Source organism: Molothrus aeneus, chromosome 1 (assembly GCF_037042795.1).
Source record: "Molothrus aeneus isolate 106 chromosome 1, BPBGC_Maene_1.0, whole genome shotgun sequence".
Lineage (NCBI taxonomy): Eukaryota > Metazoa > Chordata > Aves > Passeriformes > Icteridae > Molothrus > Molothrus aeneus.
This window is the reverse complement of record NC_089646.1, coordinates 149,346,507-149,371,161: the sequence shown is the minus strand read 5'-3', so window position 1 is coordinate 149,371,161 and position 24,655 is coordinate 149,346,507. Positions and strand designations below refer to the sequence as shown.

Here is a 24,655-nt window from a genome sequence, read left to right as displayed (position 1 = left end):
CACCTCAACTAGACTAGAGCACCAAGTGCCATGTCCAGTCTTTCTTTAAACACATCCAGAGATGGTGATTCAACCACCTCCATGGGAAGAGCATTCCAGTAGTTTATTTTGGTGGCTCTTTGGGCAGTCTGTGTGGCAGTTGTGGCTATGTGGCAATGGCAGGCTCAGGAAGGGCCATTGGTGCTTCACTGGTTGCCTCCACCCTGGACATGGGAGCCTTTCTTCAGAGGTGTCAGACTGGCCCCGTGGTTGTGTGTCTCAGGTCAGGGGGGCTCTGCCATCTCCTCTTCCCTCTCTGGCCTTGGAGAAGGAGGCTCTCCCCAAGTGGGAAGTGCTTGGAGGTTGGTAGATTATTGTATTTTTTGGGAAATGAAGGCAGGAATAATTAACCTGACTCCATGTTCTCAGAAGGCTAATTTATTACTTTATAATACTATATTATATTAAAGAAAACTATACTAAACAATAGAGAAAGGATTCTTACTAAATGCTAAAAAGATAATAATGAAAACTCATGACTCCTTTTCAGAGTCTCAACACAGCTTGGCCCCAATTAGCCAGAGAGTCAAAACAACTCACACCAGAATCCAGTAAAACAATCACCCTTGAGTAAACAATCTCCAGCACATTCCACATGAGCAAAACAGAGGAGAAGCAAATGAGATAAGAATTGTTTTCCTTTTCTCTGAGGCTTCTCAGCTTCCCAAGAGAAAAATCTTGGGCAAAGGGTTTTTTTTCAGAGAATGTGAATGCTACAGTAGATGTGGAAAGGTGGATTTTAACAACTTCTTACCCCGTTCCTGTGTGTCCTTGGATGTTTATTGCCAGTTTTGTATAAAGATTGCAGTGCTAGGGGGATGCTAATGTCACCCTGTGTGGCTATTTTGATAGGAAAGAAAGACTTGGAAATTATTTGTTTGTTTTTCAAGTAGGACCTACAGCATTTTCAGTCTCACCCAAGAGATACTGGGCTTAATTCTGCTGCTGTGACACAAGTCACTTAAGACCAATGTGCAAATTATATTTAATTAGAAAGCAAAGAACAAAGTTTAGTAGGGCTGAACTTGCCCACATCATAGTTCTAAACAGGTAATATGAGTTTAATATATGTAAGTGTCTTTAAATAGCCTTATAATATGTTGACTTTACCTTCAAATTTAGGATAAAAAAATATAAAATTACTTTCATCAGGTTTTACAGCACAGAAAACAGCCCAGAATGTCAGATACCTTTGTTCAGTGGAGCATGTTGGCTCTGGATATAATTTGTTTGTTATTAAGTTTGCAGTACTTAATTATCAAGCTGAAAGATAGATCAGAAATATTTGTTAGATCACTTATTTACCCTCACATCATGTCTATAATTCAGAGTATGGGAAGAGATTGTTACCTTGGTGTTTTAATAGCAGACTTTGAATTCTTTTCTCTTGGAGGCACAGCTGAAGTTTTAAAAGAATACAAATAAAAAGTTATTGATGCTTTTTTGTTGGAATTAGTAGATATATTATTAAATTTAAACCTGAGTAGTAGCCAGTTTCTTACTGCATCAAGCCTGGCTTTGAGAGGTGTAACCTGAGTCTGGCCAGGGATCTCAGATTATTGATCATTTTAAACACTGACATTTCTGTGCTTTTGTGTAAAGGAATTTGCATTAATTATGGATTTATTGCAATTTTTGCTTTAGTTTTCTGATGTGAATTTATTTGTTGTCTTGCAGGTATACTCCTGTGGGGAGATCTTTCTTTACAGCATCAGAAGGGTGCTCAAATCCTTTGGGTGGTGGCAGAGAAGTTTGGTTTGGCTTCCATCAGTCAGTCAGACCTTCATTATGGAAAATGATGCTCAATATTGATGGTGGGTACTGGGAAGTAGTTTCTTGTTTCTTCTTGCTCTTTAATGGAACAGCAAAATTTTAGTTCCATTTGTTGGATTTCCTAAGCATTTCCTCTGTATTGTTGTAACACACCATTCATGTTTTTGTCTGCAGTGTCTGCAACTGCATTTTACAAAGCACAGCCAGTTATTGAGTTTGTCTGTGAAGTTCTGGACTTCAAAAGTATTGAAGAACAACAAAAACCTCTGACAGATTCCCAAAGGGTAAAGTTTACCAAAGAAATAAAAGGTAATGAGGAAATTATGTACAGCTGCTTTATTCTGTCTGATATGTTACCACTACGTGTTCTAAATATTTTCTACAGCAGTTGCCTTATGGGGAGACAAAAATTTCATATTTTTTGCTTTTGAAAACTATCAGTAGCACCAATCCCAGTTTCATGACAAAAATATTCCAGTTCCTGATCTGATGATGTCTCAATGTTTACAAAAGATTTGGATTTCATGTTTTTTTAATTACCCAATCTTAATTTTTTCTAATTACTGATACCAGGTTTTTCGTATTTCAGATTTTACTAATAATTTAGCAGTATGTTTTTGCATACTTAGGCAGCTGTTCTGCTTATACTCTCTTGGAAGTAAATAACAAATTTATTCTAGTGTGTAGTGACTGAATCAAAGAGAACAGAGGAAGAAATCTTACTGGTTGTGTTCACTGAAGGCTTCCTCTGCAAAATGGAGATTCTTCCTTCCTGATACTCTTGGCAGAAAGCAAGCAGCTTTAAAAAGAATAAATCCATCCTGCATCTTCCTTTCTTATTTCTAAAAAAATCAACAAAATTTGTCACAGACATCTTTTTGTGAAAATCTTTCTTAAGATTTTTCCTGCTGAAGCTGAGAAGTTTCAGCAACAAATGTAAACAATGGTTATCTGCTGCTGTGGAATGCAACAGGTCCATCTGTGATTGGGTCATCTTGAATATTTGCAATTAATAGCCAACCACAGACCAGATAGCTTAGACTCTCTGTCCAAAACACAGATCTTTGTTATTCATTCTTTTCTACTCTTAGCTTAACTAACTTCTGAAAAAACCTTTCCTTTCCATTTCTTTTTAGTATAGTCATAATGTAATATATATGTAGCATAAAAGAATAAATCAAGCCTTCTGAACATAGACTCAACATTCTCGTCTCTTCCTTCACCTGAAAACCCCTGTGACCACGGTCACAAAAATTATCTCTGCCCAACCAGAAGTTAGCAGGGAAAGTACAAATAAATCCTGGGTTTGCATTGGTTGTGTTTTGAAAGGATAATCTGGCAGCAACTTGCTTCACTGTGGCCTCATTCCCATGAGCTCCTGGAGAGGCTGTTTGGGGATTCCCCTCCACCCACACCCCCAGTTCATTGCCAGAGTTAGAGGTCTGTCTTACAGACCCCATGTGTTTAGACAGAAAGTATAAATAAGGGGTTTTGTTTCAAGGAGCTTGTGTACCCTTTTTGTCCTTTTCCCATCCTGGGCTTCCTTAGAGGCACAGCTCTGGAATTTGCAGAATGTGCTCAGCACCATCTGTGTCCTCTGGGGCCTTTGGGATTTCATCTTATCTCTGAAATTCTGTGTTGAACTTTAGCTGAAGCTCAGGAGTTCTGAATTTTAAGACTGTAAATTGCTTTTTGAGTTCTGTCTGGGCTCTACCCTTTGGGGCTAATTAGAATGGCTTTATTACTCTGTTTAATTGGTCTTGTGTAGCAGTTTAGGGCTGACACATTGATTTTGGAGAAATGGTGACTTGTGCTTTCCAATTTTTAGGTCTGAAGGTGGAGATAACGCACTGTGGACAAATGAAAAGGAAGTACAGAGTGTGCAATGTCACCAGACGACCAGCAAGCCACCAAACGTAAAGTATATTTCTGCTTTTTTAGCATATGCTTGGTCTCAGGCTGGAAAAATACCTTGCCTGACTTACTGAGGTGGGAAAAGTTACCTTGAAAAATGATGCTTTCTTTGGTTAATACCCTTCAATATAGCTCCAAGTATTTTCCCAATTTTGCTGGTTTTTTGTTCTATTTTTATACTATAATGAGTATCATGGCATTTGATTTAACAAACCATTTGCTCTGTTTTAGATCTGGGAGGTTTTTTTGGTTGGGTGGGTTTTTTTCTGTCATTTATGGATTTCTTTGAAATTGGAAGGACGGGGTGTCCTATTTGTAGCCTGATGTTTCCCACAACTGGAATAGAAAAGTGATGCCAGTTGGGATCAGCCTCCTGATGTTGCTTATTTGCAATCTCTTTCTCCTCTGGAAAAAAAGTTTAACTACCAGCTGGAAATTTACAGATAACTTGAATATGGAGACAGTGATTCCCATTTTTAAGGAAGCAATATAAGGAACAAAACTGATAGGAGCTTTTTTACAAGAAGATAACTGATCAGTATCTGAATCTGGTTTTTAATTGTTTGGGCTCTGTTTCATCCTCCTTCAATAAGCTTAACTTGTGCCAAGAAATGTACTGAGGAGCTGTGGGGGAAGCATTTTGCATGAAGTAATAGCTGCTTTCCATGTTTGCATTCCAACAGATTCCCACTTCAGCAGGAGAATGGACAAACAGTTGAATGCACTGTAGCTCAGTATTTTAAGGACAGGCATAAATTAGTTTTACGCTACCCTCACCTTCCATGTTTACAAGTTGGACAGGAGCAGAAACACACATACCTTCCTCTAGAGGCAAGTAAACTCATAGAGAATTCTGTAATTTGGGGCTGCGGGAAGGGGTCAGAGGGAAAAAGGGTTAAAATATTGGCAAGCTGATTTTTGAGCAGCCAAATGTTGAGAAATTCAGTGGTGCATCAGTGAAAGAAAGGCCACGAGCCAAAAAAAGAATTGGACTGTGTTTAATTTTCTTTCTTTGGGGAAATTTCAGGTGTGCAACATAGTGGCAGGACAAAGATGCATCAAGAAACTCACTGACAATCAAACTTCCACTATGATTCGAGCCACTGCCAGATCAGCCCCGGACCGGCAGGAAGAGATCAGCAAATTGGTGAGTGCTGTGCCAGACAGGAGGCCTGTGTAGGAATGGGTTTAATTTTGCTCACCTTTAGCAGGTGCTGATGTGTTTGTGCCCTGCACACAGGCTATGGATGAGCTTGGTTTTGTGCATTTTGATCATTTCAGATGCGGAGCGCCAGTTTCAACACGGACCCTTACGTGCGGGAGTTTGGGATCATGGTCAAGGATGAAATGACAGATGTGACTGGCAGAGTCCTTCAGCCTCCCTCCATCCTCTATGGAGGCAGGGTATGTCCAGTGGCCTCTGTACAGACTGTGCTGGCCTCTGTAATGTGGTTATTTGAAATTAATTGTGTTGTGTGCAATCAGAGGGCTGGCACAGGTGCGTTGTTCAGAATTTGACTTTAGGTTCTCCAAGTCCTTAAATGTATTGGCTGATTTGCATCTCTTTCGATTGCTGTTTTATTTTGGAAAGTAAAGCTGGGTTCAAAATGCCTTTTTTGCCTCAAACACTCTTACAGTTAAACACTCTGCTGCTGTGACACAAGTCACTTAAGACCACTGTGCAAATTATATTTAATTAGAAAGCAAAGAACAAAGTTTAGTAGGGCTGAACTTGCCCATATCGAAGCTCTAAACAGGTAAAATGAGTTAAATATATGTGTCTTTAAATAGCCTTATGTTGACTTCATCCTCAAATTTAGGATAAAAGAAAATAAAACTACTTTCATCAGGTTTTACAGCACAGTCTTTCATTGTGTGTTGTAAGAAGCAGCCTGCAAATAGTGGTTCAAATCAATGTGTATGGAGAAGAACAAAGACTATTTCAATTGTCATTGTATATATTTGAAAATATGCTGAAATATTCCTGAACTTCTGGCTGGTTTTGAATATTTTGGGTGGAGCAACTGTGCTTATGGCAGCTGTCTTGAGGTATCATCTCTGTCAGTCTTTCCCCAGAGCTGTCTCTTCCTGTTTGGAATATTTACCCTCAGGTTTTTATCTTACAATGGCTTTTCAGATGACCTTTCTGACATAATCTTTCTCCTGTGATATCTGTTTAAAAAAAAAGCTTGAGAAATAGGATTTTCCATCAGTTATATACTGGGACTTTTTGCAATTTGAAAGCTGTAATAACTAGGATAATTTCATTTGTGGAGGCTTTTGATGAATCTCTTCAGATCGTGCATTGCCAGCTGAATATAATTCTGTCCCTGTGCACAGCAGACTGGTCCCTCCAAACCCATAATGGAAGAGGATCTTGAGTTTCCTGCCTAAAATTCTTCAGGTGACTCAGGCAAATGAGTTCAAACCTCCTTTCCCTGGCAGGTTAAGGTACCCCAGGCCTGACCCTGATGAGGGAACTGCTTTCATGAGCTATTCTGGCACCAGCAGAACTGGTGGGAACTTACTGGCAGATGAATGTTGAAAAGTCATAGTGGGGGAGGCACTGCCTTCAGCACACACAACTCTTTGAAAAATCCATTATCAGATTCATGTGTGTGTCCTGAAAAATGCCCAGAAGCTTTAGTTGTTGTTGCTAGGTGAGAAGGAAGGCATCATGGTAACTTGTCTAAAGCATCTATCAGTATTTATTAAGGTAATTAACATCACCAGAATTACTTTAGCTGCTTTATTACATCCCTTGTCCTCTAGATAATCCATCCCAGTAATATCTGCTTGGTGGGAGAAATAAAAGTGTTGGGCAGGTCCAAGTTGAATAACTGATCACCTTTCTCAGCTTGTTCACATTTTTTCTGGAGTTGTGTGGGTGACATTGAACCACTATTTGCCTCTACTTAGTGATGTGTAAAATATTCATAGTACTTAAATTAACTTTCCCTTGGAAAGCTCACTGAGCAGTTGTAAAGTCACTGTAGAAATGCAGATTCTTGTTAACTTTCCATACCAAGCATGAATCTTACTTCCCATACATAATTTCTATTTGCTGCTGATAAATACAACCAAAGGCAATGATCAGCAATAAAAATGAACAGTGTGAGTTTTATTTTTCACCTGGCTAAGAGGCTGTCTTGCTACAGTGATAGAATGATTATTGTGAGATGGATGGGTGTTTGCACAGGGGAGAGAGCAACCTGAGAGTACAAATCACCTCCACTTGGAGGGAAGGAGAAGCAAAGCTAATTTTTGTTTAGCATCAATCAAGTTTTGCATTAATGTTTAATTTTTACCTTCCACTTCCAGAATAAAGCAATTGCTACACCAGTGCAAGGTGTCTGGGACATGAGGAATAAACAATTTCACACTGGAATTGAAATAAAGGTTTGGGCAATTGCCTGCTTTGCTCCCCAGCGCCAGTGCACTGAAGTTCATCTTAAGTAAGTGTGTTTGTTGTGTAAGGTGGTGATTTTATCATTTATTAAGGATGCAAATGTCATGATTTCACTTTTATTAAGAGCATCTTTTTGGTTAAATTGTTAAGCACACAACAATACATCTTCTGTCTCTTTGTGTTTTGAATGATGCCAGTCTGATTTCAATGCCAGCATCAGGAAATCCTCCAAATCAGACTTAACAAAAGCCATTTCTGCTTTATGGCAGATTTCTGACCTGTGAGGCAATAGGGTTTAAGATACAGAAGTGATGTAATGATGGGTGTTTATCACTTGAGTGTTTCTCAAGAGTGCCAGCTAACATGTGTGTTCTCTTGGGTTCCTTTCCTGCGTAGAATTATTCATGTAGAATTTCTTTAAAAGGAATTTTTTTGTCCAAAACCTTTTCCTCCTCAGAGTTTCTGGAATGTGCAAGTTGCTGTATTTGTCAGATAAGTAGGACTGGTTGTTCTATTGCCTTTAGGTGTTTGAATGAAACTTCCAGATTTGGTTTCTTTATCTTAGGATGGGACAGGATTGTTCAAAGACTCTTGTTACAGTGACATCTGCATTGGCTCAGGGAAGGTGTGCAGGCCCAGATCCATGTCTGATCCCTCTTTCCACGTGCAGCTGCTCTCCCTTCATGCATGGACAAGTGGAGCAGCCCTGGCAGTGACTCAGCTGCTCTCTGGGAGGTGAAGGCAAGGCAGGGATTGCTCACACCAGTGGCATTGCCATGGCCCTGTTCCTTCACATGGTTTGCTAAACGACTTGGGAATTTTTCCCTAACAAGTGATGAGCAGACAGTGGGAGTCATTTTACTGCCCATTGTGTGAGGAAGGGAGGGACTTGTTCTCTCCAGGCACATGTCAAGAACTGGGCTGCCAGAGAACTTTCCCTTCCATGATGTTGCTTCTAGTGGAAATGCTGTGTAAGCCAAGTTACTCAGTTTTGAGAAATAGACAGAAGTCTTCAACATAATGAGCCAAAATAAAATTATTTGGATGGCTTAGAATGAGTTTGTATTTACCATGAAGGGACATTGCTTCAAGCCAGGAAAATGTCTGCATCCTTTTCCATCTTGTGGTCTCTTGTTACATCTTGTTGATCAAGTTGGAACTCGAATGCTGCTGATTCATCAGAGGAAACACCTTCAAATGCTCTAAAAGTCTTCAAAATCATCCTGCTCTACCTCTTGGGAACAGAGAGAGAACCTTTCCTTGTAGGCACTGTACTTCCACATGGACTTTAAAAGGCTCAAACCCTGACTTGTTTGAGACTTGAACATTGAAATCACAGAATGGTTTGGGTTGGAAGGGACCTTAAAGTTCATTTTGTTCCAACCCCTGTGCCATGGGCAGGGACACCTTCCCCTAGACCAGGTTGCTCCAAGCCTCATCCAGCCTGGCCTTGAACACTCCCAGGGATGGGGAGATGTTCTGCCACTGGCTCTGCTGTAGTGAGTGCTTCTTTTTCCAGAGGACAAACCCATTTTCTGCAAGGAGCCTCAGGCTGCAGGGCTGGAGCTCCCAAGCTGTTCTGATTCATGCAAGTTAACAACAGGTTTGGAAGAAGCTGAATCTTCCCACCCTCTCAGTCAGTGATACCCTGGCACCCTGTGGTGGACATGAGCAATGTTTTAGACAACTGTGGGGGGGTACCCACTCCAAGTTAATAAAAAGGGCTTTTATCAGTCAGCTAAAAAGGCTCTCAGGTGGAAGCCTCTGAGGAAATTTGGTTGTCTCCATATCTGACCAGTTCCATCAAAGGGTGATTTTTTTTCACCAGCCTAGGGGAAGGTTTGCCTTCACCTCTGGACACACATTTTCTCTGGTATCTGTGAAATTGTGCATTATTATGGATGCTAAAGCAATTCACTGAGACAATTGCTGGTAATTTTTGTTGATTGTTTTCATCATGAGGAAAAAAAGGAATAACTCCAGCCTTTTCTCTGGTGGTAACATGGAATTATGTTAGACCAGGCTGTGCCAAATTGTCATTATTGCAAAAAGTATTTTATCCTATTTCCCATAGAAATAAGGTAGAATTTGCTTTGGAAATGAGTTTTTTTTCATTAATGGTGTTATTTATACAGCATATTTCCTGTCTTGCCTTCAATGACTACACAGGCATTTGTCAGTTAAAGATGTACATGGAGTTAAATTCCCAAGTTTTTGGACAACACAACTCTGCAAGTTTAACAGGATTGTTCCATTAAAAATAAGCTCAAAAATCAAGATGGGTTTTGACTGGCTGATAATTTCATGTATTTCTGTGCCTTGCCCAGGTCCTTCACAGAGCAGCTGAGGAAGATTTCCAGGGATGCTGGGATGCCAATCCAGGGGCAGCCCTGCTTCTGTAAATACGCCCAGGGAGCCGATAGCGTGGAGCCCATGTTCAGACACCTCAAGAACACTTACACTGGGCTGCAGCTGGTCGTGGTCATTTTGCCAGGAAAAACACCAGTCTATGGTCAGTGAGTGGAAATGGTGCATCTCAGTCACAGTTTTGTGTGGTTTTTGTCAGCTGTCCAAAGGAGAGAGGTTTCATGCTGGTTTATCTCTATAAATTCCAGTTAGGGACTGGGCTGTAAATTAATTTTACTATTTTTCTTGTGCTGTGTGATGTTTTATATTAAGGCCTAAGTATTTTCAGTATGTTCTCTGTGCTTTTAATTTGTTTTTGCCATTTTCCCTGCTGATTGCATTTGAGAAAGCCAGCACAAGTTTGGTGAGATTGGCATTGATAGGCAGTGGATTATAACATGCTTAATAAAACTTGTGTGCTGAAAATTCCAATGACTTCAAGGACTTCAAGAACTCTTTTAGCTTTTAGAACACATTGGTCACTCAAACAATCTCCTTTGGCAAAAAATGTTGAGTGAAGGAGATTTCTGTCTATTTTTTTTTAATTTCAATTTTTAACTCCGGTTGCAAGGATACAGGTGCACAGAAAGTGAAAATTCAGCAAACTAAACGTTTTTTTTGGAAACAGTGACAATTGGTGCATAAACCCCATGGGTTTTAGTATGTTTTACATAAACCATGCATTTTCCAGCTCTTCCTATAGGCAGGACTGCTTTTTTCCAGTCCTGCCTCCCTCCTTTTTCACTAACCTTGCCCAGCTGGAGCAGCAGCCATTATTTTCCTCCCACAGGTATGTGGACTCTTCTCTGGTGGATCAGATCTACCAAGCAGCTGCAGATTTGTTTTATCCCAGCCCTCACCATGTTAATATAGCACAAAATAATTTTCCAACTTTAATATTAAATCTCTTACAAGATGAAAAGAGATTAAGCAAGGAACCTTAAGGAAATAGTACTTTTTCCCCCCTTGAATTCAGCTGCAAAGGAAGTGGCTCATCTCTAATTTGTACAATAGAAATTTGGTGCAAAATGACATTTTTACTATTCCTGTTTGGCTTTAAAAGGGAATTCTTTTCCTCTACTTAACCACTGAGAGGATGTGGTACCACTCTGATCTTCTTTCTTTGTCATTATCTTTAATTATAGTTATTTCTGCTCCCTCTAATCATCTCTCCTTATTTTCTCCCTATGCTCTTCCATACCCTGCACCTTCCTATACCCACAGTCTTGTCTTTTCTTCCCACCCTGCTCTTTCCTGTTGCCAAAAAGGGGGGTTCATTTTCTCTGTTTATCAGTCCTGGAGCCTAAATTTCTTCCCTGAGTGTAAGAGTATGTGGGTCTCTGAAAGCCTTCAAGTCTCAATTTTGTTGTTAACAATAGGATTTGATTTAACTATTGGAATTGTACAGTACTTCATGAGTTTCTTGGAGTTTTTATGCACCATTGTCTGCTAAGCTGGCCACTTTGCTATGCAAGTGATGAACTTGCATCTTCCTATCAGTGAAGAATTGATAAACTGCTTGGCTGAATATTGCTGAGCACTTTATTGCTAGGTTTGTTTTACTATTCCAGTGTTTAATAATGCACCAAGTGCTAAATATCCTAATATTATCCACATTGCCCACATCATTAGCCAAAGCTGATGATATAATGCTACAATTGAAAAATAAGAATGAATTTTAAAAATTCTTAGTTAATATAAGCCAGCAGTGCCTTTAATTATTGCATTTAGGACTGGTTAGGTGGAGCAGAGCAGAACTGGGGGCGGTTCTGGAGGCTGGGTAGGTTTGGGGTGAAGTTGCATTGTATTCCTTTAAGCTTGAGCCCCACTTTGCTGAAACTCTAAGTGTAGTTAACTGTAGTTAAATTCAAGTCTCCTCCATGGTTTGATTTGCAATTTGCAAATCTTTTTTTTCTCCTCTGCAGCGGAGGTGAAGCGCGTTGGGGACACAGTGCTGGGAATGGCCACTCAGTGTGTGCAGATGAAAAACGTCCAAAGAACAACACCACAAACTCTGTCCAACCTCTGCTTAAAAATAAATGTCAAATTAGGAGGTGTAAATAACATTCTACTGCCACAGGGAAGGTAAGTTCTTTCAAAGGGGAAGAGGTTTTTGTATTGCAAAGAGAAAGTGAGACATGCTGAGATAACTGGGAGCTTTTATCTGCAGCCATAGCACTGCAGCTTAAGTGACTCTTCAGACAAACTCTTCTGGCTTCTAATAAATAGTCCTGCAGAAGTTAGGTTATGAAGACAAGAGAGGAATACTTGTTTCTGTTGAAATTTGTAATAAAAGTATTGTTTTATGATCTGGCCATTGAAGTACACAACTGCCATTAGAATGAAAAATCTCTAATATTCCATTTGCCCTGAGTTTTCTAAAACAAATAGAGACCACCTGGAACAGTAATGCCTTTTCTTTTGGTCAACATTCTTCTCTTTGAGACTCTTACCCATGGAGACATAAGCTTGCATTGTGCCATGGACTGTGCTCTCAAAATTCCTGATTTTGCTGGCTGTGGAACCCACTGTCTCTCCACATTCAGTGTTGCCATGAAGGTGGAGTACTGGGGTGGCCCTGGATGTGCCAGGCTCACAACATTTGCCCTGTGCACCTGACCTTGTCATGGTTGTTACTGTGCTGTCCATCCCTCCCAAAAAGTACCTCCAGTACTGGCACTTCTCTGTTGGATCCCATCCTCAGTGGTCTGCAGTGCATTCTGTGATGTGATCCTGCTTTGTCTCTGAACAATCTCTCTCTTACACTCATTAAAAGCTGTTTCCAGAGAAGGAAGGGCAGTGGCTTCCTTACAAACACCTGATCAATGCCTGGGTCAGGGATGGTTCAGCTGGATCCTGGACAGCTGGAGTGTCTCTGGTTTCCACAGCTGCACTATCAGACTTTCCCTCTTTGAGGCAGGGAGAGAGAGGGCTTCCCATCAGCTGGGGAACAGAATTCCCTCAGCACCCAGCCTATGTCCTCCCAGACCCCATCCAGTGTGGGTGCTTCATTCCTGAGATGGGCAGTGGGGCAGGGCCAGGCTGTGGGGCAGAGCTCCCTGCTCCTGGGCACCATCCCTGCTCTCTGGGATGGATATCAGGGTGGTTATCTCTAAATCCTACATAGATTAGGCCTATCAGCAACAGCAGCCATTGTATGATATCAGCATCTAGAAAAAAAAAATCTGAACCTTTTGAAAGGTGCTGGGGTACATGCAAAGAAATGGGTGAAGGATTGAGGAAAAACTCCCCCCTGTAGTGCTTCCTCACAATGGGCACCATTATTGATGAAAGCCCCCAGACATGAACTCAGCCTGTGATAGTTGTACAGCCACGTGTCCACATTCCAGAGGAAGTTTAAATTCAGGAATTGCTCCCCTCATTGACCTGCTGTGCAAACTGGGTAACAGCCACAGTAGCCTAAGTCATAGGATCCATGTTGAAATAAGGAGCTGCAAATGGCAGCACAAAATGTAGCCACAACCATGTGCCAGCCAAACCAGGGTCAGTTAGACCACGTGGTGCCTAAGGAGGTTTCTGTGTTCAGCACACAAAATTAGGTTACCCAGAAAATATTATTCCTTTTTCACCATTTCCTCTCAATGCCTTGAAGCCCAACATTGGGCACCAAAAACTGTGCTGGGTTAGGAGACAGGTGTCTGCCAAGGAAGGTGGGAATCTTCCTGGAGTGGAAAAGATGACTCCCTCCCTCCAAACTATTGTAACTTTGGGGGCTTTCAAGCAGAGATGTGGGTAAAGGAATAACCGTTTTTTACTAGGAAAAAAAATATTTATATGTATGTAGACAAAAAAGCAACAATAGCAGCAATAACAAAACCCAGACAACAAAAAATTAACAGAATTCCAGGACACCCAGCTATTTTACTCTTAAGTAGAGTCCATTCATCATCTCTTAGGCAGTAAATGGGAAGAAAATTCTCTGAGAGGGAAAAAAAACAACTCAAGAAAAAAACAAAAAAAGTCTAACCCCCAGCATCACCATCCCATTTCTTTTAAAGAAGGTCTGCAAACAGTTTAATTAATCTTCTTAACCATTACATCATTCCCCCACAAAGAAATTATGGCCCAAGATTTGTTTGAAATGGTTTTATTAAGGAATAGAGTTGAAGTTTAAAACCTGTGTTGTAGTGCTCTGGTGTTCCTCTCTTGGGGCAGTGGTTTAATATCTTAACCTAACAATTTGTGTAAAACTTTCAAGCTCAATTAAAAAAAAATACACTTTGCAAGTAATAACTTTGATATCTACTATTTTTGGACTTCCTTACTAAGACTGTTTTTTATTAGGAAAAATATATTTTTTCATGGCATCTGCATATGTGCATACTTATTTATGTTTCTCAGATGCCATTTGTTACTAAGGGTTTAACTTTTACTCCTTTCTGTGGTCCAGTTGATTAAAACTGCAATTCTTCAAGTTATAAAAAGCTAGATATATTTTAAAACTAATTTTTAATTAAGAGCAACAATTACCTCTGCTTTAAAAATCTGCCTAAGTATTTAGCATGAGAACCTTAATCAGGATTTTTAATTCCTGCCACAGAACAAGTGACCAACTCTGATCAAGTGCCAGTTGTTGATGAATTCACTGCAGGAGTACAGAGTGCTGTTTATTTGAGTTTTAATGTGCTTTAATAAGCATAAATCTTGCTGCTTTTACAAATTTGCCTTCTCTTTGCCAGACCCCCAGTATTCCAACAGCCTGTCATATTCCTTGGTGCAGATGTAACTCACCCTCCAGCTGGGGATGGGAAGAAGCCTTCCATTGCTGCAGTGAGTAAATTGTGTCCTGCTCTTTCCCCCCAGCTCCCTCCTGCTGCTCAGCTCCAATGCATTGTATTGCTTTCAATCCTTTTGTGGTCCATTGCTTCTGATTGCCTAATTATAGCATTATAAATTATTTTTCTGCAGGAATTTATTGAAACTTCAGAAAGCTTGCTCTGATGCTAATTACTTAAATGTGTGTATTAGCTTGTAAAATGCCTGAGTTGCTGATACACAGAGGAGCTTTTCTGGGAGCTGATATTTATTAGCAGCCTGATAATGAGCTAGTGCATGCTTAAATCTGCTTCTTCAGCACTTAGAAATGTTCAGAATTTCTTCATTACTGATAGGGAACTAGGCTTGCTCAGCTGTGGTTTCTGGGGACTCAGGCTTCCAGAAAACACAAAATGTGCAGTAATCTCTTGGAAATGTACTTCTGAAATACAGGGAGTGATCTTTAGCTTGTATTATGTCAGACACATGTAGTGGCTGCTCAGAATTGTTTAATAATGAAGTTCTTTGGTGATGTTATGTATCTGTTTTAAAAAGTTACACCTGTGTGTCCAGGGAAAACCAGGTGGAGATGTTTGGTATTTTCTGGGACCCTTGTCAAGGGGAGGAAGGATGAATCTGACTCCATGTTCTTAGAAGGCTAATTTATTATGTTACTATATTATATTAAAGAATACTATACTAAAACCATACTAAAGAATAGAGGATACTTACAGAAGGCTAAAAAAGAAAAACTAAGAAAAACTCGTGACTCTCTCCTCCAGAGTCCAACACAGTTTGGCTGTCATTGGCCAATAAGTACAAACAATTCACCTGTTGGATAAACAATCTCCAACCACATTCCAAAGCAGCAAAACACAGGAGGAGCATATGAGATCATATTGTTTTCCTTTTTTCTCTGAGGCTTCTCAGTTTCCCAGGAGAGAATCCTGGGCAAGGGGATTTTTCAGAAGATATGATGGTGACAGAGATGTGTTTGCTTCTTTGGGTTTTTTGTTTGTTTGTTTTTAAGTCTCATGCCACTTCTACAGCATATAGATGTTAATGTTTCATTAACAGAAAAATCCCTTCCCTCTGTAAAGGGTGTGGATATTTCTGTGGTCCATCACCATTTCAGTTTGATGGATCCAAAAACAGGCTTGGTGTCCCACAGTTCCAACTCCCATGCAGCAGTCTGAACCATCATAATGGCTTCATGGTGTCACTGTGCTCCAAAGTGCTCCAAACTGTATTTGAGTTTTTAAGTGCCTGTAAGTGCAAGCAGGAAATGAGTCTTTTAGATTTCAAACAAGTTTTCTCTTTCAGCAGGGTGTGCTGCCACAGGTGGACTAAACCCAGAGCTGTTTCCAAGCACATTTGAATTTCAAATACATCTTTGCCAGGCCAACCACTCAGTGTTCAAGACAGTGCAGTTATCCCATGAAATAACCTTTATTTAAGTGCTCCCTGGTTTGATGCCAAGCATTTTTTCCAGGTTGTAGGAAGCATGGATGCTCATCCCAACCGTTACTGTGCCACGGTGCGGGTGCAGCAGCACCGCCAGGAAATCATCCAGGACCTGGCTGCCATGGTCAGGGAGCTGCTGATCCAGTTCTACAAATCAACCAGGTTCAAACCAACTCGAATCATCTTCTACAGGGATGGTGTTTCTGAGGGGCAGTTCCAACAGGTGATCTTTGTCTTCTTGAAATTCTCATTGTGTAGTTTCGTGGTAGTAATGGAATTTTAAAATTCCACCTCTGTGTGGTTGGAGTTACAAGAAGTATAACCTCAACAAATCTTCCCTCAACAAATTTGTTGGGTTCTAACCCAGCAAGCAGAAGTGTTTGCATACTTTTCTTGTGCTTTTGAAAGTACTTTTTCCCCTTTAAATATTTTCCCTGACAGAATTATAAGTGAAAAGTGTAGTTTTAGCACTCAAGTTATGTTCCACATCTGTTTCCTATTTAGGATATATTAGTCAGACTGTATCCCATAGAAACTGGGTAGTAAAAAATAATTATATATTTTTTTAATACAGGATTAATAAATACTGGATTGTCACAGTCATTTTTATTCTGATAAAACTCATCCTCCCATATTTATTTTGTTTGCTTGTTAGTGCCATATTTTATGAAATATTTTTCTATATATTTTAAAGACATTTATATACACTTTTCTTTCCAGTATTTATGTATGTAAATAAAAGATTCAGAATTGAGTCGGCTTCTCAAAATCTAGAGGGAAAAGAGGAAAGGTCATTTGCTAAACTTGAATTGATAAAATAATCTCTGTATGAACTTTTGATATATTCTCTTTTCAATTGGTACTGGTTTTCACTGAAGTTTTCATGTACAATTAACCCACAGACTAAATAGTTGTTTTTTGGTTTGTTCCACTTTCTTTATTATTGATGTCTGTAGCCCTGCATGGAACTGTACAAAGCTGGGAAAGAGCAGCTGAGCACTTGTGGATTTTATCCCTTGTTCTAGTCTGAAAAATAATTAGTCTGTTGTATTCAGCAGCCTAATTAAATGTTCATTTGTATTTGATAGTTAAAGAGATTTTGACATGCAGGTTGTTAGTCCGAGCCTCATGCTTGGAGCTGAACAAATCTGGAAGCAGCTCTCTCCTGGCTCAGGAAACTGCTGATGTAATTTGCCCTCATCAGGGGAAGAAATTAAGATTTGGTCCTGAAAGCTTTGACATCTCACTACTCTGAGTAACAGTGCAAGAAGGAACATGATAAATTATCTGTGGATAGATAAAAGACATCTGTAGATAAAGAAGAGGAATTTGTATGATGGCAATGGTTCATGTTGATCCCACCTCTCTCTGTGTGTGGCTCAGGTTCTCCACCACGAGCTGCTGGCTATCAGGGAGGCTTGCATTAAACTGGAGAAGGATTATCAGCCTGGCATCACATTTATAGTGGTGCAGAAAAGGCACCACACCAGACTCTTCTGCACGGATAAAAACGAACGGGTACGTTCTGCTTGGGACCCCAAAGCTCCACTGGGCAGCCAAGTCACCAATTCCTGTTCATTTGTGGTACTCTCTGGGTGGAGATCAGACTCTCCAATTTGATTTTTGGTATTTTCTGTGTCAAGAGGAAACTCTTCAAGAGCTGTTGATGAGAATGGAGAGTTCCTCATGGCAAAGACTGGGCTTTCCATGTTCTTTTTCCTTCTGTCAGGCTTCTCTGCGAGAGCACTTGGACCCCACCAGGCTTCAAGGCAATAATTATTAACTCCCAAAGCTGACATGAAGGTGGTTGTTATGTTAATAAATGCTGTGGTTACAGATGTTAAATTCTTTGAAAGTAAAGAGTATTTTGACATTCTGCTTTGAAGAGATTTTGAGGGAAGAGGTGGCCTGTCTGACAAGGAAGGACTGTCCCCTTGCAGGTGTAAGCAGGAAAAGTTACTCCTGTCCTGGAGTGGGAAGGTGAAAAGAATTTCACAACACAGTTGCAGGAACCTCTTTTTACATTCTTCAGAAAACCAAATCTTTTTAGGTAATTTCTAAGATGATTTTGCAGCTTGTCTCTTTTTTTCTTTCTCCATAGTAGAGACACTGCAGATGTTCAGTTGGAACAAAATTTCAGTTTTGCACATTCTTCTTCACTTTCTGCTTTTATAGATCTTTTTCTTCTGCTTGTTTTCCTGGCTACACAGTTGAAAATAAAAAACCCCTTTGTGTTGTGCCTCAGTGTCTTTGCATTTCCTGTTTACACAGGTCGGAAAAAGTGGAAACATTCCAGCTGGTACCACAGTGGACACAAAAATCACCCACCCCTCAGAGTTTGACTTCTACCTGTGCAGTCATGCTGGGATTCAGGTAAGACATTTTGTGTGGCATGCTAACTCTTTAACTGTTAATGTTTGTACTGAGGTTACTTTATCAGATGGCTTTTTGTCAGATCTGAGGTTTTCAAGATGAAAGTACATTTCAGAGGTGAAATTTTGAGAAACACAGCCCTATCAAAAAAGGGAAAGGATGATTTTGATAGGCAGCAAGGAAGGAGGTTGTTTACCTTCTAAAGGAAAAACCAGCTGCAATGTGCAGAGCTGCTGCCTGTGGTTTTTGAGGAAGCAGCCATTTGGCTGCAGTTCCCAGCAGAGGCTGGAAGCTCAGGAGATGTTTGGGAGTGCTGATGAGCTGTGTGCTCTGGCTCCAGGGAACAAGCAGACCCTCTCACTACCACGTGCTGTGGGATGACAATCGCTTCTCGTCGGACGAGCTGCAGATCCTCACCTACCAGCTGTGCCACACCTACGTGCGTTGCACGCGCTCCGTCTCCATCCCTGCCCCCGCCTACTACGCTCACCTGGTGGCCTTCAGAGCCAGGTACCATCTGGTGGATAAGGAGCACGATAGGTGAGTTCAGAGTTTTGCACTTTTGCAGAATTGGAAGGCAGTGGGGCTTGTTAATTCTGGGATCAGTGGTGTCCTCAGCAGTTGGAGGATGGATTCGCTCTCACTGCTGAATTTTGCTGTTGAAACAAAGCAGAAGATGTTCCTGTACGTGCTGTTTCAGAACCTCAGTGGTGCTTTGGTCAAACATTAATTACCCTTATTCTGTTCAGAAGAAAGTAATGATACAGAAACAAGTTCCAGGAGAGGCAGATTAAATAGGGTGTCACTGTAGGACACGAAACAACACAACACACACACACTGCTGCTCTCAAGGTGAAAAAAGTGGAGTTTATTTTCTGACTCCCAACATTTATAGATTTCCAAAAGTGACAGTGGATTGGAGGGTGAAAGTGCCACCTCTCCAATGACCCTGGACAAACCAACAGTCCATCAAATTTCTCCTCCTCCATAAAAGAATGCAAAACAATGAGTTATTTACAGAAAGTGTGTGAGAAACTTTGTTACAAGAATGTAAACATCAGAAGGCTTAGAAAATCTTAAAAAAACAGGACGACAGTAGGGTTTCTCTTCCCCCCCAACCTGTTGGTTTTTGTTTTCCCCCCTCCCTTCTCTTTCAGTGCTGAAGGAAGCCACACTTCTGGCCAGAGCAACGGCAGAGACCACCAAGCACTTGCTAAGGCAGTCCAGGTGCACCAGGACACGCTGCGCACGATGTACTTTGCTTGACGTCTTTTAATGCTCAGCGGCTCCGGACAAGGCAGAGTTGGATTCACACCAGACCAGCTGCACTTAGACCAACAGATGCCCCAGCCCAGGGATGGCCAGCAATGAGTGATGCATCTTTATTCCTTTCTTTCCCATTTGCAAGGAAGCCTTCCATCCAGAATTTCAGACTTGATCACAAACTGCGTTCTTGTACCAAACCCCACTGTTGTCGGAAATGTGGTTTGCCAAAAATCTCTGAGCTGCTTGGTATAAAACAGACCCAGATTTTATAATTAAATCAAGAGCTGCAATCTCAGGGCTTAGGGAAGAAAAGCAAAAAAACCAAACCAACAACCCAACCCACAAAACTCCTCATTCAGTTTGCTGTTCATTGAGTTGCTTTTGATAATTTGGAAAGATCTAATTCTTACTAAGGTTTGATGAGCTAAAACGCTGTGAATCAGCTTTTAGTACAAAGGAAAGGAAAGCAAAGCATTTTTTGAGTATTTATGAAGCCTTGATTATTCTAGATGCATTTACAAAATTTTTATTTTCAAAATAAGAGTGTGACAAAATTCTGGTTTCTAATTGTCTTATAAAGATTATTCTCAGATTATTCTCTGTGTGTCTAAGGACAAATGTATTTTCTGAAGCTTGTTCTTGAATGTTTTTTATTGTGCTGCATTTTAAAATGTTTTTCGTAGACTAAAGATAAACTTAAAAAAAAAGAGTAAACCTGTACCTAAGCTTTTAATAGCTCCAGTTAGATTGGCAGAAGAAAATGTGCCATTTAAAAAAATTTCTAAAGATTTTTTTAAAATCATACTGACAGCTAACTTTAGGATTTGTCATACAGGACTGTGACACTTACTTTCCAAAGTCTCTAAAGAATACGGGTCTGTGGTGATAAATACAGTACAATCCTTTTTCACTGTTGTTTGAGTTAATGTAAATTTTATATATGTTTCACAGTATTAATGTGATAGACTAGATGCTATTATTTATTTTTATTTACTAAGGAGTGCTCATTATACTTCTGTTAACATATCAAAAATGCTTTGAACTTAGAAAGTAAGATCCTTTTTGTGGGGACATTACTCTTCAAATGCAAAAAAAAAAAAAAATATGCAATTGATGTGGTGAGAGGAGCGAGATGCAGCCAGTGTCTGTTGTAGCTTGGGATTTGCAGAAAGGCTTTTTCAACGTGCACACAACACAGCAGGTTTTACCTCTGTGGTTCAGACGCACACAGACCAACATCCTACATTCATTCAAGCACAAAACAATTGTATTTTATTTATATGTTGAGTAGTGGTGAAGCAGGAGCTCTGCTAGAGGAGAGTGGCTTACTGGAAGTTAGGCACAAGTCAGAGAATCTATGCAGTAAAGATAAAAATTAGGAAACTGAAGTTTACTTAGGGAGGGAGGTGAAGCTCTCTTCATTATGCATAAGATCCGTAGGAAAGGTGAGAGTTTTGCCATTCTCTTAGGAGAAGCATTAATTAAAACTGATAATTATGAGACAGATGCTTCTGTTAGTTTGCACACTGGATTCATAGAAACCATTACACACATGTAAACCATTGCACTAATGACAATGCCACGAGCAGGTTTAGGAGAAAATGGAAAAAGCCCAGGAAAGTTGTTTATGCTGACTTGGTCTTGTTTGTTTTTCCATGGGATAAGTGAAATAAGATGCTGAGAGGCAGGTTGGAAAACCTTCATTCTCCTCCACTGATGGATTTTGCTTTGTCTTTTCCCTTTTCTCTGAGCAGCTGCTCAGTCTCTGTTTGGACACTTTTACCTCTGGCCACTGGGATGGGCGAGTAGCTTTAAGCCATGCAGAGCTCTGGGCCACAGAGCAGGTCAGCTGCCACCAGGTGGTGTTGGATAAGCTAGAAAATGCCCAACCTTTGCTGCATAAAGACTTTTTTAGGTACATAATTCCAGTTCAGATCTTCACCTTGTAGCAGTGTGTCAGTTGTCAGTGTTTTGTAGGTGAAATGTAAAACCTGTTAATGGAATAATCATATTTGTACTATTCTAATTGGGTGATTAGGCTGCTGGCTCAGAGTGTCTTCCTGGTCATAGTTCTATAAATTCAGATTTGTGTAAATTTGAGGCAAACCCTAGGTAGCATTGTCTGTCTTGCTGTGTGCCAGCGAGGTTGTACCTACCTCCCCTCAAGCTGCAGATCCTCCCCATGGTGGGTGTGTTGCACTTCTCTGTGTTTCCTTCAGAGCTTTCCTATTTCAGTGAAGATATTCATTTGGCAGAGTTTTATATAAGAATTATTTTTATATGAATTCTTCTAATCAAATAGGATAAAGATCATCCATTTTAAGACATCATTTAACTTATTTGCTGTCTGTTATGCAGAGACCTCTTGGATGTGAAATTCATCCCCCTCTTTCCATGCAGATCTGGGACAGTGGAATTGTACAGGTGGTCAGATGGGGTGAGGAGGGCAGGATCTGTCTTGACCTCAGATCTCATTTCTGAAGCAGCCTGGGACTGCACTGCATCCTATTTAAGATGTTTCCTTTGTGAGAAAAGGAGTTTCAGGCAGGCCCTTCATCTGAGAGTAGCTGTTGTTTGTGCATCCTCTTGCAATGAGCAGAAATTATGTAGCTTTCCTTCCCTAAGTATGAAGAACTTGGGATGTTTATGTGCATTTCAGGACATTTTTACCTTTTACAGACCTTTCTAAGCCTCTAATACTGCTAATTCTTTATGCCTTGTGAGTCACAGAAAGACTCCACAACTGGTAAAGTTGTAAAGTAGGTCTGTATTTATTTGGTGATGGGCAAATTAATTTCTAGCCCTCATATTTCACTTGTGTCTCCCTCCTTTTCCCTCCCACCAGTGGTGAATTAGGGAACAATTTAAAGCATTCAAAAAAAAGAAAACTAATTGGGTAAATACTTTGTAAAGTACAGCATGCTGGCAGTCCAGCACCTCTCTTTCTGGGAATATTTTTAACACAAATTACATATTCAAGAATGTCTCCAGTCCACAAAAACCTGCCACAAACACATAAAATCCTAGAATTATTTTTTATTCTGTACCTCCCACATGTCTGGTGTAGAACAGCAACATCTCAGGTCAGCACAAAGCTCAAGAAGTCTCAGTCTGCCCCAGGCTGCTGGTGGAGAATGGCAGCTGAGGTCACAGCTCTGAGTCTGGCTCACTGTGCAGGTCAGCTCAGCAATACCCAAATTTGTGCCACCCTTGGGCACTTGGGGCATTTTCCAGCCCATGCAGAGGAGCCCCATTGCACAGCCCCCCAGACAGCATCAGCAAGTGTGAAATGCTCCTCTTGGGAGGTGACAAGTACTATCAGAAGACACAAAACACCTAAGTTTGTCTTTTTTTCCCTGATGTGCAAAATGTAATGCAATAATGAGGTTTGCTTGGGGGTGGAGGTTTCTGCTGCAGTGGCTGAACAGAGTGACCAGTCCACTCCATCTGTTCCAGCCCCCAGGAGACACCTGAGCTGCTCCTGAGCAGCAAATGTCCTGTTGGGAAATGCTGGAAGGAGGTGGATTTGTCTCTGCCTCTATGTGGCATTGAAGACAGCCCTATGCAATTTAACACATGTTGTGTATGCACTGATGTACAGAGTGAGGTCACTTGTTTTATTAGAGCTCCTTTTTTTTTGGCTTGGCTTGCTTTAGAATATTTGACTTTGTGAATTACAATCAATGATCTTCCATGTTCCAGAGGCTTTGGCACAGGAATTCCCTTGTTTCTTGATCTGTCAGGTAACAAATCCCTTTGATCTCCATCCAGGCCCCCAGGCAGGGTTCTCTGATTGTAAAAGCAAAAAGGTTGTGAAGGTTTGGCTTTAATTCTGCCTCTCTCAATAACTCCTGCAGCCTTTGTTTTAACAGTCTTGTTCTTGTTGGATTGTTTTTATAACATCAGACAAGAGGTTTTTCCACAAGGATTATCAAATTAAAACTTCTGGAGAGGAGGTGTGAGGAGTTCAGGGTTTTTTTTTCTGAAAAGATTGAAGTTTCTAAGATGCTTTTAAGTTTTTCTTCCTGACTAAAGGCTTTTGATTAAATAGCAGACTCAGTCAAGTAAGCACCTCTGGTGGCATAAATAACCCATAAGGGACTTTTTTTTTTTTAAATATATCTTTTACTCATTAACTGAACGAATGTAAGAAGAGTTCTCAGTATTTTTCACACTTGAGACCAGTGTAATTAAACTCACTTGTTTTCCTGGTTTTTTAATACTCTTCTACTACCATAGTATCTCTCTTTGTGTGGCTTTCCCCATTCCTAATGCAGGGCAGTCCTTTGTTTTTTACTTTTATATTCCATTTGGTCACATGCTTCTTGATGCACACATGCCATCTTTCTTAAGGAAAACTTCAAGTAGAAGGTAATTGCACTGATTGTTGGGTTTTTTAAACTCCCTTTTTACTGTAAGAATTTTTTTTTTTTTGCATCTGCTGTAGCTGTTTGAAAATACTGTAAATATTTGTCTGCACAGCAAGTACTGAAATGCTGGGGGTACCATTCCTTGTTCCATTTTCCAGAATACTGCCATGTTTTCCAGTGTTGAGGTAGGAGCTTTGGTGTTAAATGTTCTTATACTTTGTGTGCATTATGACATCAATCCAAGAAGGGCACAGTTGCTGTATCACAGTGGAAATAATTAGGCTTTGTGTGAATTTATAAAACATTTCTTCCTTCTCTCCTCTGTGCACATTTCTCCCAGACCACAGAGATGCAGTTTTTCAGCTCTCACTGTGCTCGTTGTCTGTGCAAGGTTCAAATGCCAGTTTTGGTATCAGTTTGATGACTGATGGCATTAATGGAATATTTGGATTATCAGATTATCAGCTCTCCCAGGTTTTCCTTGCTTGTCTGATTCTTGTGTTGTAGAAGCAGAATCCTTGGATGTGGCAGAATTGGTGGAATGACAGGGATTTGGGATCCAGTTATGATGTCTTGCTGTCTGTCCCTGCATGGGTGGGACTGGGCAGTGCAGAGGATGTTTCAGTGCTCTGAGCTGCCCATGGATCTCCCATCCATCCGTCAGCAATTGCCTTTTGCTTCCAGAACCCTTGGGGACAGGACAGACCCCAGTTCCAGCCCCACTGGCTGATGTTAGGGTGCAAACCAGCAAGTTCTGCCTTCTGTTTCTGAGGGTTAATGACTGGAAAGATGCATTTCTGAGAGGGTTTAATCCAAATTGTATGGGAAGGGGGTGCTGTGTGTGCTTGGTGTGGCACAGAACCTG

The 24,655-nt window shown here is 40.5% G+C and overlaps 1 protein-coding gene across 1 annotated transcript in view; it reads left to right on the top strand.

Annotated features, from left to right (window-relative positions):
- Window positions 1–19,902, top strand: part of AGO2 (argonaute RISC catalytic component 2) — a 47,122-nt gene extending 27,220 nt beyond the window's left edge. The window contains exons 5-19 of the mRNA XM_066548500.1: window positions 1,717–1,853; window positions 1,987–2,121; window positions 3,641–3,728; window positions 4,410–4,557; window positions 4,754–4,873; window positions 5,008–5,130; window positions 7,048–7,181; window positions 9,463–9,647; window positions 11,467–11,626; window positions 14,242–14,332; window positions 15,810–16,004; window positions 17,165–17,299; window positions 18,053–18,154; window positions 18,495–18,694; window positions 19,312–19,902. Coding sequence (XP_066404597.1) covers window positions 1,717–1,853; window positions 1,987–2,121; window positions 3,641–3,728; window positions 4,410–4,557; window positions 4,754–4,873; window positions 5,008–5,130; window positions 7,048–7,181; window positions 9,463–9,647; window positions 11,467–11,626; window positions 14,242–14,332; window positions 15,810–16,004; window positions 17,165–17,299; window positions 18,053–18,154; window positions 18,495–18,694; window positions 19,312–19,420 — 2,062 coding nt within the window. The 3' untranslated portion in view covers window positions 19,421–19,902. The remainder of the gene's footprint in view (window positions 1–1,716; window positions 1,854–1,986; window positions 2,122–3,640; window positions 3,729–4,409; window positions 4,558–4,753; window positions 4,874–5,007; window positions 5,131–7,047; window positions 7,182–9,462; window positions 9,648–11,466; window positions 11,627–14,241; window positions 14,333–15,809; window positions 16,005–17,164; window positions 17,300–18,052; window positions 18,155–18,494; window positions 18,695–19,311) is intronic.
- Window positions 19,903–24,655: the final 4,753 nt, after the last annotated feature.